This window comes from Amia ocellicauda, chromosome 2, assembly GCF_036373705.1.
Source record: "Amia ocellicauda isolate fAmiCal2 chromosome 2, fAmiCal2.hap1, whole genome shotgun sequence".
Classification (NCBI taxonomy): domain Eukaryota; kingdom Metazoa; phylum Chordata; class Actinopteri; order Amiiformes; family Amiidae; genus Amia; species Amia ocellicauda.
In genome coordinates, this window is record NC_089851.1 from 19,383,340 (window position 1) to 19,397,044 (window position 13,705).

At 36.0% G+C, this 13,705-nt stretch overlaps 1 protein-coding gene across 5 annotated transcripts in view; it reads left to right on the forward strand.

Annotated features, from left to right (window-relative positions):
* The window catches only part of LOC136766650 (sodium/potassium-transporting ATPase subunit beta-1-interacting protein 3), a 124,827-nt gene that overhangs the window by 42,468 nt on the left and 68,654 nt on the right, over window positions 1–13,705 (forward strand). For all 5 annotated transcript variants that reach the window (XM_066720323.1, XM_066720293.1, XM_066720313.1 and 2 more), the window contains exon 2: window positions 11,978–12,115. In XM_066720323.1, the coding sequence (XP_066576420.1) occupies window positions 11,978–12,115 (138 nt within the window). The remainder of the gene's footprint in view (window positions 1–11,977; window positions 12,116–13,705) is intronic.

Consider the following 13,705-nt stretch of genomic DNA (forward strand, 5'->3'; position numbering starts at 1 on the left):
GATTTGTTTAGCCATGTGAATCGGAATCTTCCTATCGGCTTGTGGGATACTTAATAATGTCCATCTGGAAAAATGAAGCAATTTTATATTATTCAAATTGTCAGCATAACCCACCCACGCAGGGAAAGGCTTATTGTCCATGAGTGGTTTGGAGCTCTACTTTATGTGATATTTCATGATATAAATAGCATAGCTTAGATATTGTAACTTAAAAGGTATGTTAGATGTAGTTATTTTTATATTTCTTGAACTTATATATTTAAAAAATAGGATACAATCGGATTTCATCCTGTGTGGATTGAAATAAACAAATATTTAAGTACAATAAATGTTGCCACCCCCAGACAGACCATTATTTGTATTATATGAAAACCTGTTTGAAGCAATCTTTCCAACAAGGATTGATTCATATTTTATTGATATCACAATGTCCTTTGTGCATCTTCTAGGTGCCTGACTTAATGACACATATATGGTAATGGTTACCCCAGGTAATGTCACTGTACACTGACCGTGTGGCAAAACATGCAGGAAACGGACAATCAGTATATGTGGTGAACAAAGTGACGCTTATGATCGGAAGAACATCAAACGTACTGTCCTGGTGCCCTTCATAGAACTTAGGGACAAACGGTTTCCTAAATGTAAGATATTTTATCCAAAAACATGGTGCCTGCAGTCAAAAAGCCCTAGCTTGGTTGCAAACTCTTTCCAGCACAAGATGACCTGAAGCTCATATTTTAGTCTATGAACAAATGTTTAAGGGAGCACACAATCATGCCAAAAATTCCAGATGGTGTGGCCAAATGTCCAGACCACTATATGTGGTGTGATCTGAACCTGCAGGAGTTCTGTGTGGTGTGGTCGAGCATCCCTCCTGAGAAGTTGATAAGCCTATTAAGAGGCCACAGGAAGCACCTCCTCCATGTTATCAAAGCCAAGGAAGCATTTAGAGAATATGCAATAAATCTGAATATTGTGTAATTAGAAATACATGAAACATTTGTGACAGATATGTATTTAATGCATGAAGTAGATGGTTATACAGTTTGTCTCTAGATTACATGGATTTTGAACCATTTTCCAAGACACACTCCTGAGAGCACAGTCCAAATGAACAATACAATGGTCACTACACAGAAAGTGTGACCTTTAGGTGTGAGGAATTACACACTTATGGGGACCCAGGGATATAATGATATAATTGCAATGGGGCTATTCAACGGGTATAGTAACCTCACTTAACATTCCTGGGACATATTGTAAAGAAACATGCAAAAGAGAAGTGATGTCACTTGTATAACTGAAGTCACGCAACCTATAGTAGGTCAAAAATGGGTTCAATTCAGAATTTTTGTCACCCTATTTTCCTTAAAACTTTTTCTTTCAAAGGCACTTTACCTATTGACAGTGGGGAAGGTAAATGAGTCCTTTTTGACACTGAACACTTCTTGACATTTTACAAATGAGCAGAGGACCCCCCCAGGGATATGGGACTTATTCAGATTTACCAGCTGCTAAACTTAGTGATGTGTGCAGTCACATTAAAAATGTATTAACTTCCAGAGAAAGAAGGACCTTGGGAAATGTGGCATTCACTTACTCTCCCCTTCTCTCTTTATCTGATCTTCATAATTCTTCCGGTTGTCATGAGAGGATTTCTTGCTGTAAATGCAAAATGACTATTTAAAATCCGTTGTGCTCACTTGTAAATGAACATAAGTGAAAACTGCTGGAATTGTATATCAAAATGAGTTACTAAAACACCCGCACAGAGCGCTAATTCGGAAATGAAACACCCATGGGCAACAGATTTCAATAAGTATTTGAATGTAGATTTGAAAGATATTTTTATTCATAAATGTATTAACAGAGCACTTCCTCTGATGCTGTTTCAGCCACATTGGTGCCTCTCACAGCAGGCCATACTGTAACTTTTATTACTGGTAAGCAAAACGCACCAGCACCCCCTCAACACTGACGCACACAGTTCCAGTTTCTTACTTGTCAATGAACACTTTCAGTTTTATTTGTGGGCCACTTTAATGTTCACAACTACTTATTCACACATAGCACAACAAGCCCTTGCAGTGTTAATAACAGGGGAACGTGCAAGCATTTGTGTTAAAATGGAGGAATTGAGTGAGACGTATGTCAATTACTTTTTTAATCATTATTATTACATATTACTATTGTTTAAATTGCCAGATTTCAATGCCATTTACATTGACTGCCTTCATTTTGATATTCTCTATTTTACTCTTCTAGTTGTTAGGACCGAGAAGTGGGGGGTGTAGAAAATTAACGTGAAGATATGGTATAATAGTGATGATGAATTATTATGTTTGAATTGCGTTTTTTAGCGTTAATCAGGACCTTCACCCATAGGAGCAGGAAAGCAGTGTGCTTATCAGAAACTGTTCACTGGTGAATGAAAAACGAGGACTTCAGGTTTGATTGCTTAATATTATGGATATCATTTGTAAATACTAATAGGCTAGTTCAATAATAATAATGGGGTTTTGGTTTTCAGAAACTAAAATGACACCCTAAGTACCCAATTATAAACCAGCTCTTATACTTGCATAATATTAGTTATGATTATCTTGCAATATTTTGTAAACCACACTTTTGCCAAAACTCTGTAGACTATATTTCTTTTCATACTCCAGTTAATATAACCTTATTTAAGAATGCTAATTTATCAGGTGTAAAGAGGTACAATTTCTTATTCTTCATTAAATGGAAGCACCACAGCCTTTATCTTCTACAATTATTTGACCACATTCCACTTTGGAATACTTAGGGTTTCACGACTAACTGGATGTAAACCAGATGAGCTATGTGAAGCTGATGAAATGTAGCATTACGTAGTGTTTGAATTGAATCCTTTTTTCCTGGCTTATTTTTCCTTAGATTTCAAAGTAATTTAAACTAGTTTTACAGGCAGGTTTAATGTTACCAACATAAAGGTCAACACAGACAAGGGGAGGGAATGAGTTGCAAATATCGACTTTTGTTGTGCATTTTTAACATTTACTTTAAAGATCTCTAGGTTTCGTTTAGTGTAACTAGAAAATAGAAAATAAAACAAGGCTTTAACCGTGGTAAGCTTCCCAAGAGATTGCATTTGTGTGAATGGTTGTATTGTCCTCAGTTATGTTTTCATAACTCCTATGTATTCAATTGTATTCAGTTTACTAACAGAAGAAATTATCTGTCTAGCAGGCTACTACATTTGTGCAGGAACCAGTGAACTGTAAATGGCAATGAAGCTGACTGTGCAACACAGCAATAAGCTGGTTTTTGCTCATGTTTGTTCTTTTGTTCATTATTCATTCTGGAGACTGGAGCTGAAAGATGAAGATAAAGGATGTAGCTACTAATGGGATTTTCCTTGAGAAGTTTCTTAGTAACATGCTGGTGAGGCTGATAGCTTCTCTGATCCTTCTGCAGCTACTCACAATTAAATGCCTGTCCCATTGGCAGAAATTGAAGTTTAAACACTCCATGAAGAATATTTCTTTTTAATTAGGAATCCATTTTGTTCTTTAAATTTAATTACAAATGGTGCAATGGGATGGTGCTTGAAAATTGGCTTACACTGTCTGTTATTGGAAATTAGGGAAAATTGATACAATGATCTGTTTGTATAAGTCTGTGTCAAATACATCCACACTTACACAGGATTGTTTATCCCAATAATTGAGGAGTGGAAAAAAGCTCTTGGGTCTTTGTCTAGACTTTGATGTTGCAATGAAACCTATCGTCTAAGGTTCATTGTATGTTTGTGCCATTATTAATGCATAAAGTAAATCAAGTTAAAATATATATATTTTTTGCTTTGGACTTCCTTTAGCTGGGAGTATAAAATAGCAGCTTTACCACTAGTACAGGAAGACTACAGTAGAGTAACCTTGGTCTTGAACACGCTGTCTTAAAACAGTATAATTCTGCAGCCCTGACCACTGCTACTACAGTTATATGATGGAATACATAGATGAATGCATTTCTCAACCTTGGATTTCTTTACTTTATCTTATTAACATTATTTCACAATCACGATTTGGGAAATTGTCACATTTGCCAATTCCTACAGCTTGGAAGACATTTAAAAAATCCTCATGCAGCAGAAAGATTTCATAGATATTATTAATTGAATCATAATAGTCTACTCTCAATAAATTATATAGCAATGTTTTATGTCTTTAGTATTCGATAAATTAATGCATTCATACTTTTAATTAAAATAGGGGTAATTGTATTATTTCAGATGTGCATAATCCTGACATATGACATACCCGTTGTGTAGCACTCACTGGTTATTTGGATTAAAACAATAATTCCAGGAACCCTTTCCAATCAGAGAACCATGAGATAGATCGGTGTATTTTGTTTACTGGGAACTGCTGGGTAACTAACTCTCTGTATGATAACTGGTAGTAAAAAGATGAGAATCCTATGAATTTCAAATGGGAACATTAAGAGATCTTGCTGTGAATTATTCATGCTCAGTTGGTGACATCTTCAGTATTGGGACACATGTTTACAAAGAAAATATATATGACTACAGTCTTAAAGGAAGTGGGAGGTAGAAGTGGGTAATACACACATATATGGCAGTTTGTTTGTTTTACTACAGATGAATTATTTATTTCTCACTGTTTTCAGTCCCTTGGTCTCTATTTGTTTTTAGACAGGCAGGTAAAGGCTTCTGGCAGCTGTCCACAGATCAGAGTTGAGAACAGGCACAGTTGCCTAAGCACACCTACTTACATAGATCCCTGCTGTTTTCACAGAATTACAGCTTTTTGTTTTATATAATATATATATATATATATATATATATATATATATATATATATATATTGTTTTTGCGGGAAGGGAACATTTAACACCTAGTTATTTCTCTTATTAGTTCCCTTACCAAGTATATCTGCAGCACATGGGGTTTATAGAGTTTGGTTTACTTTGTGTTTCTTGTCCCCAATTCATATTCCTGTCCAAGTAATTATAGATATTGCAGAGGTTTCTTCTGCTTTAAAATACTCAAGTCATAGGGGTAACCAGAAAAAAGCATGTAGTGTCCCTTTCTGAATTATTGACATTACACCCTCATCATCCGACACCAAAGTGGTTATAAATCCCACATAACACATGTATTGCCAAAACAACAACAGTTTTTGATCATCTTTAGAACTTTCTTTCCAGGGGGCAAATATTTGTCACATTAGTGTACTTCTGTGATCATCGGTCATGCAGCAGGAAAAGTTACGTCAATTAGTTTTTTGGAGAGAGGAGGAGAGTGGTATGGATTTTCCTCCAGTCAATTGCCATTTCATAACTGTCAAAACCGGTTATGCAATGCAGTGCGTGTCTGGGTATTTTGAGGCCGTTTCGTTGCAGTGATAAATTAACATTTTACATGGATCTGCTGTTCTGCCACAATGGACATGCAGCGAAAACAAGATTAATGGAAATAGAAATATACTGCACTGGATATTGCATAAGAGTTATTCAGTACCAATTCCAAGCCATCTTGGTGTGCAGCTAGTGAGGTACATACTATTGTCTTGCCTCTAGGTATTTGTCTAATCCAGTACAAAAGCAGAGCATATCATATTCCTACTGACACAGTGTGGCAGTTTTTCTGTAAGACTCTGATAGAATAGAATGTATTCTTCTCTATTCCAGTGATCACTCAAACGCAGAAACACGATTAGGAAATGTGCTGCATGGATTATAAACTCTCCAGCTAAAAATATCCATAATGCATTGCTTTATTTTATTTTTTTTTGGTATCTTGGTATGGTTAGACAATGGTGTTCTTAGTTCTTCCATGTTTTTAGCTACAGGATCTTGACTTGGTCCTCAGAATTACATTGAAGATCTAAAATTCATCAACTGAGAAGCGAGATTAATATTTTTGTGATTTTGAAGGAAAAGCTTCAAAGCAGGAGGAATAAAGAAGGACTAAAATATTATAATTTGAGGTTGGAAGATTGCAATACATATGTGTATTTACACTATTAGCAGCTTTTTGAACTCCTTTTCAGCACCTCCTTGTAGTCCTGGTTGTGTGCACCTCAATTTGTACTACCCTTGGATCATCCTATGTAAAATAAAATCCCTTAGTCCTCAACTAGTGGTAATTTGGGTCTGTAAAACCTGCACTTGGTCCAACTTTACTTAAGCTGCTAAATTAGCATTTTAAATGTTTCAGCTTTTCTACCACTTTACCCAGTTCTACAAAGAGTATTGAAATAGTAACCCCAATGCCAACCCCAGCCATCAACACTAATACTTCAACCTAAGCCCAAAACAAATCTACACCCAATTAAGTCAGTTGAAAAGTAACCCTAAATGTAATATAAACCTACATTTAATAGGACAGGACCAAAAAGGAAGTCTTATTCGATCATTTAACTTAATTTGAACACAACATTAAGCTATATTACTGAAAATAATACTCTCGACACAACCGAAATGTGGCCATTAGACCATTACTACCTCCATCTATATCCTGTATTAAAACTTGGTCAGATTTGATTTTCATACTGAACTGAGATTGTGGTGTGGAGAGATCTTACACATCATTTTATCATGTTACCTGCCCTAAATTAAAACTTGAAATTGTAAAATGTACTTATTTTAGTTGTGCCCTGGATTTTTGGAAGAGAGACACATGGGGAAGACATTTATGTAATGTGTCTTTGGGTTGAAACAGTTTGTGAAGCACTGTTCAAAATAACACCTTTAATTTGGTAGCTGCAGATATTGGAAAGGAAATCCACAGGCATATGCTTTACAAACCAATGTGACCTGGTTATTTCTTGCCTGAAAGGATTTCTTTGAAACCTAACATCCTGAAATCTTATATAATTCAAATGTTCTAGTCTGTGCTCTGTATGCATGTGTTTCCAAGCTTTGAGAAGTTTAGTGTTGCAGAGGAGTGTAGTGATGGAAGTGCAGGTTTATTATATACAGTGAGTAAGTGGACAAAACAAATATATAAAACCCTAGCTCCTAAACATACAACAGATCTCTAACTAAACAAGTAACTAATAAAAACACTATCCGCCAGTCCAAATCCGTATTCAAGTACCATCAATTGATTTTCTATTCTCACTCACTCTCTCTCTCTGCTCCAACTCAGTCTCTCCTGCTCCCTCTCCACCAAACAAAGGATGCTGACTCCCTGTTTATAAGCAGGAGATGGCCAAAGGGGGGAGAATGTTATTAATGATTTATTGGTCCATAAAATATAGCATTTATGATTTTAAATAATAAATGAAATCTTAACTAGTAATTTTCACATTGGATTTACGTGACATTGAAATTAAACAAGTAGACAAATGTCAAATGAGGTTCATACGTCTTGGCCCAAAACAAATAAGGTACTTTTATCAGGTGTGTCTTGCTTTCTACAGAGGCATGTGTATGTAATAAAACCAATGATAGCTTACACACCATTCAGATAGGTAAACCACAAATGTCTCAGTCTTCCAGAAGGTGTTATGTTGGTGCCATAGTAAGCTGTGAAATCATTGAGTAGACAATGATGATCACAGGACTTTTAAAGGGAACCATTTCAGCGATGTACAAGTCATACTTTGTGGATAGTATAGCCACAGCCAGGAGGAGGAACACTGGACGATAATCACTCCTATAGCGCAGAGGTCAGCATTTATCAGTAAGTACCATGAGAGCCAGCAGACAATCGTCTGTGCTGCAACTGACTCGCACCTTCAATCAGGAATGGGAGAGTGGCATTTCCCCTCTGAAACCTTGCTAAAGGCACTATAATCCATGGCTTTGCTGTCATGCACTTCTGCAGAAACCACTTGTCTCTGCTAAGAACAAAATAGTCACCTTTTCTGGACACCGCACTTACCAGACCATAGTCCACTATCTTCAGCCCTCAGGAAGCTGCTCTACAGATGAGAAGATATGGGTAGAATGGACTTTCATTCCCTCCAACATCTTGTGGAAAGTAATGCTACAGTATGCCTGAGCTTACATTAGGATGCATGGTGGCCTGACATGATAGGAAGGAAATTCCAGAGGGTGAAAAACGTGCCTGTCACTGCTTACCTTTTATTCGGTAGTTAGTTTTTGCTATTACATGACTGTCTATGTCCATTATAGAACTGTATTCACTTTGAAGAACAACTGAGAAAATACTGAAGCAGTGGATTCAAAATACCCAAGCAGAAAACAATGATTTTCTTTCAGTAGCTCTGTTCTGACAAATACACAGCTCCCAGTTATGGTGATTATTAGTTAGAAATGTGATCTCTACTTATTAATGTTTTGTGGGATACTAATCAACATTTTAAAGTCAATCCTCTGTATCTGTGACACAAAAATGCCTTTAAACCCAAACAACATCTGCACATTTTCTCAAAAGTGGATTAGCTATTTTCCTTGATTTAAAACATTGTGCTTTCAATATCCCTCATGCATGTCACGCAAGTGTTGGTAATCACATTGCTAATGGAGAAACTCTGGGTCTCTGAACGGTGAAGAAATGACAGTAGGATTATTGTCAGTTTAGGGTCCTAAATTCTTAAGACTACTGTCTTCTGCTCCTATGAAAGTTATAGTAATAAAGCAAGATGAAAGCACTATCCATTTTGTTGGTATAATGTTCCATTTATGAGATGAAGGTCACTGGGTTTATATTATAAAGTATGAAAAATAAGATGTCCTTTATTAGCAGAGTAGGCTGTACTTACTGTACTTAATGAGAGAGTGTGTAAGGCTGATTTATTCTTCAGGATGCCCTGGACCGCAGATATTTTAAACCATTAGCTTGCTGTCTTCTGATCTTATGCATCTTACTGTCACATTTCAATAAAGAAAACAAAAATACATGTATACGAAATACTTTACATCTTATTTATTCTTGCCGACATAGGTTAGCAAAAATACAGTGGCATACAAGCAGTTACAAAATCCTTTTCTTTGTATGTGTAGCCCAGAATGTGTTGGCTGCATGGAAATCTGTCTTGATTGTTTCTTTCGGCAGATCAAAGATTTTTCAATTCTTATTGCATCTGTGAGCATATTCATCATCTTAGGGGAAGAACTACTGTTGCAAGAATCAGAATTTGTTATTCAAATTCTTCAATATTTCAGTAAAAATTATATTTTTGAGTGCTCATTTTTACAGTTTATGTTCTTTGTCTTGTGTTGCGAGAACTCAAATAAAGTTGCAGCATAAATAAAGACAGTAGGTTGCATTACTTGATACTATTTTTGCCACTGAAGGCAAGGAAGAAAAAAAAAAAATTTCTTGAAATCTACCCTTCTATGCTGTACCAATGTTTGATCTTTGAGTATGTCAGTAGAGTTTGAATTTGCAACTGAATCTGAAGATCGCAGTGGTTGTGTCTGGGAGACATGCACGTGTTCTACAGGATACAATAATACATTTAAAAAGATGTTCAATTGTTTCATAGTTATTTTTTCCTTTTATAATGTCACAGACATTCCTCAAATGGCTGCTTCCAAGCAATGTGGTTCTGTTCACTCAGTCAGTACAAACTGCACGGCATTCTTGTAGAGAGGGCTGGTGCCGCTTGCGGTGCTCACGCTGTGGGCTCCTATTATGCGACAAGGTGAGGAATCCCTGACTAACTTCTAGCTGACCCAATCTCTACAGCTCTCTGTCACCCCATGGGGAATCTCAGTCATAGCTGGCTAAGATGACGAGATTCATACTAGCGGTGTGCAGACTATAGAGCTCAATCTTGCTCCAAGCAGGGTCTTTTACCAGTAAAATCTCTTGGGAGTCCCAGTGTTCATATTATTCACATCACATATTCGATTGTGGTGTTGGATAATGTAAAGGATGGCACAGAAATGATCCCCCAACTCCTATTTTGTTAATGCTATGTATGGTAAAAGTGTAACGTCGTCTTTCCAGTTCTGCTATTGTCAGATTGTAATCTATACAATTCAGTATGATTTTGAGAGAGCATTTGTTTTTGTTTTTCTTATAATCATTGGCACAATCAGTGTAAGGGTGACCTACTGATCCAATATCTGAAACTGCTTTTAGAAATCTATTCGCATTAAAAAAAAAAAAAAATGGTTCCATCATAAGTTAAAATTCAAATCTTTGTAGAAGTATTTTAATACATGATTGGGTTCATTTAATTTACTGTACCAGTGCCTTTAATCACTTTAAGATGACAAGATGTTTTAGAAAAGTGATCATTAAAATAAAAAACAAACAAAAGAACAAAACAATTTTGATGTGGGAAATGCTAATGTACATTCTGTGTAAGCAACCACAGACTATCTTGACCAGAACAACGGCCTGGAAGGGAACAGGGGACATGACAATTGACCTTTCCATGTAAGAGAAATGTACTGGGTATGGGGAATACAGAGATGATTAGGTTTTAATGACTTGCATTGGATTCACAAAAGCCCAGTCTCCTAGTCTCTAATGAATGCTAAATAATAGGGGCATAATGGGGACTCAGGTGTTTTGGTCGCTTCCCTCTTGGTCCCTCACTGTGTCTAATTGGTGGCAGCTGTTGACCAGGGTGGTTGGGAAGTATGGAGTTCAGGAGACTGGCTGTCCCTGATCCCCAGGGCACGTGGACCCCTCTGTTAGGGCATAACCACAGAATAACAACAAAGGTCAGGTTTATTGTTATAACTAATTGCGAAGATGACACCCCTTTATGCACCAGTGTGAATGAATCCACCTTGCGCTTGTGTCTCATGTATGAAAGCTGAAGTGAAAGATGTTCCCCCTAATGTTTCTTTGTTTTTCACACAATTTTTCATATGCTTCCGCCTCCCACTGGGGTTATGTTCTATATTCCCTGTTTTGTTTTGTTTTGCTTTTAATTGTATTTTTATTACTATAAAAATGAATTTCATACTAAGGTACAATTCCCAAATATTTCTTTTTTAAAAAAAAAGCTTGATTTAACCGTGGCATTTTTCTTCTAGGATTTGAGTATTAGAACTTTACTTGGTGCACAACACTGATGTTTGGTGACAACCACATCCCTCTTCAGCAAGAAATAAAACTTTTTAATGTTTTGTTTAAAGCTGCACTGCACAATGCTGAGGTACAAAATGTGTGCCATTTTCCATTAGTATTGTTGAAGGCAGCATGGGAAACGAAACACCTTTTGAGATGATCTTTCATGTGTCTCTACATTTTTGTCAGTGAATCTGCGGATTATATTTCTTCTTATAAAAAATAAATAACAAATGCATTCATGGCCTTCGAGTCACCTAACTTAACCAAAATCAAGAGTCAAACGTCTTATTACTGGTGTTGTTTTGGTATGGTATATGGTACATCTGAGAAGGAGCTGCAAATATGTATCTGGTTCCTCTGCTTTGCTTCATATGACAGATAAAGATGTTTGTTAAAGATATGCAAACAGGCTTGAAGCAGCAGCAATTTGTTTTTTCAAGAAATTAATTTGAACTATATATATCTTTCCTTTGAGGCTCAATGTGTTGACACATTTTTTCACTTGAACTTTTTCAATATAAGCAATACATTAATGTATGTATGTAAACAATATTAGAATACATTCTACATTTCAATGAATAATGACACGTATATTTGGATATGAATAATCAAATTGGTACTGTGTAAGGTTTCAGCACACAATTAAAACTAAAAAGTCCTTTATTCAGAAATTTTGAATGATGTATCTTAGTTCAGTAGCACAATAGGATGATGTAGAAATAAAAGAGTTGCTGTGACAGTAATTGTTTAGAAAAAGGACACAACGAATACATTTTGAGCTGTGAAAAGGTTACATTGCCTGTTTATGCAATACTAATTTTAGTAAGCGGTCTCATTCCTAATGAGTGTTTAAATCTAATGATAATGTTCTGGCTGGAAGTTTGCATGTTCTTTTAACATCCCAATGTAATGCACAGTCTTCTGATTGCAGAGCTCTAAAACCCTTTTCTATTTATTCTCTTCTAGCTGGCAGCGTTAGAGAGGCAGATTTTTGATTTCCTCGGTTACCAATGGGCACCCATTCTTGGAAACTTTCTTCACATAATAGTCGTCATTCTGGGCCTCTTTGGAACCATTCAGTACCGGCCAAAATACATTGTTGTGGTAAGTATGTTCTGTTGTGCAGAGTGTTTATCCTGTAACAGTCTGTATACATTGTGTGCTATCAGGATGTCGGTGTGATGTCATGTCTTTGTGGCAGTGAGTCTCCTCAGGTAGGGGTCGGCAATCAAATTGTCTGCCGCCAACCACAAAATGTTGAGTTACTTGTGTTGATTTTTTCTCTCTAGTTTTCCCTGGAGAATATCTAAAGATGGGAATGGCAGTGAGGTTCATTCAGGTCATATTCCTGCCTTCTCACTGTTGTGGAAAATAAAGGAGTATTAGTGTTCAGTTCAGGCCTAGGTTTGATAAGCTCAGTATTTAGATGCACTGGTACTCTTATGGTACCTTCTGATACAATGCTTGAAAATATATTTAAATAAAACAGTGTTAAGAACATTCTCTAATCAACATACATCCTAAAAAGCACAAACATGGAAACACCTTTTTGAGAGGCATACACTAGCGACTGGAGCAATGTTTATACAGTCGCCAATCCTCTGTCTGCAGGTAAAGGAATAATCTCAAACCTAATTGCTTGCCATTTAAAATGTGTACAGTGACTGTAATGAAATGCAACAATGTGCACAGTTCAAATACTTTATAGAGGCTATTTTTGTCTCCTTTTAAACATCAATCATTGCATTTGTGTAGTCAGCTCATGAATTTGACTAATCTGAGTGAGTGGGTCACATTTGGATGATCCTTGATATATTAATAACATTGAATATTTAGATAAAAACTATAATACTGAATTTCTGTTATTCCCAGTACGTGTGTAAGTGTGTATTCTAATTCTGGCTTCAGGTGTGCCATAATCTTTATGCTCATCACATAGGGTGACTCCACATGCATGATTTCAACGTATCTTTTAAGTATCAAACATTTATATTGTCCAATGACACATTCCTTATAGGACTATTGAGAATGCGATTTGCCCTTTGAGAAGTCATTCTGCTTTCCAACAGAATGTGTGTCTGCTCAGGCTGACATATATACATTTATTGGGGAGTGCAGAGGGATCATTGGGTCACTCTGCTATATATGGTTCATTTTGTAATGTGCATTTGGACATTTCACATTTCTACAAATATTAGCGATGATTTGCTTAATAAATCAAACGGTAAATCCTACCTCTTTGAACACTATCCATTTAAATTAAATTAAATATTAGCGGAGACATATAGGTGAGATTTTAACCTCATGGTTATTAAGACTGCAGTGAGCTGTGAAATGCATAAAAACGACTTTAGTGAGTTGTTAAATGCATATAGAATGCAGAATTATCATATCTTTCTTTGATAATCCAATAATTTGTTACAGAAATACAAGTGTGATACAGTACACCTGTTGATCATCTTTTGTCAATGTTCTCCAAATTTAATATATTTCAAGTATAAGAATCTAATGTAATTATATATTGACCACATTGTTAAAACCTGTACAATTCTGCTTAAAGTCACAGCAGTTATTTTGAACAAAGTTCTAAACCTATTTTTTCTTTGTTACCTTATGATGACTTGAATGTGTAGAATGACGTATTTGAATTTTCATTACTGTACTTTACTTTTTTTCATTACTGGCACAGTACTG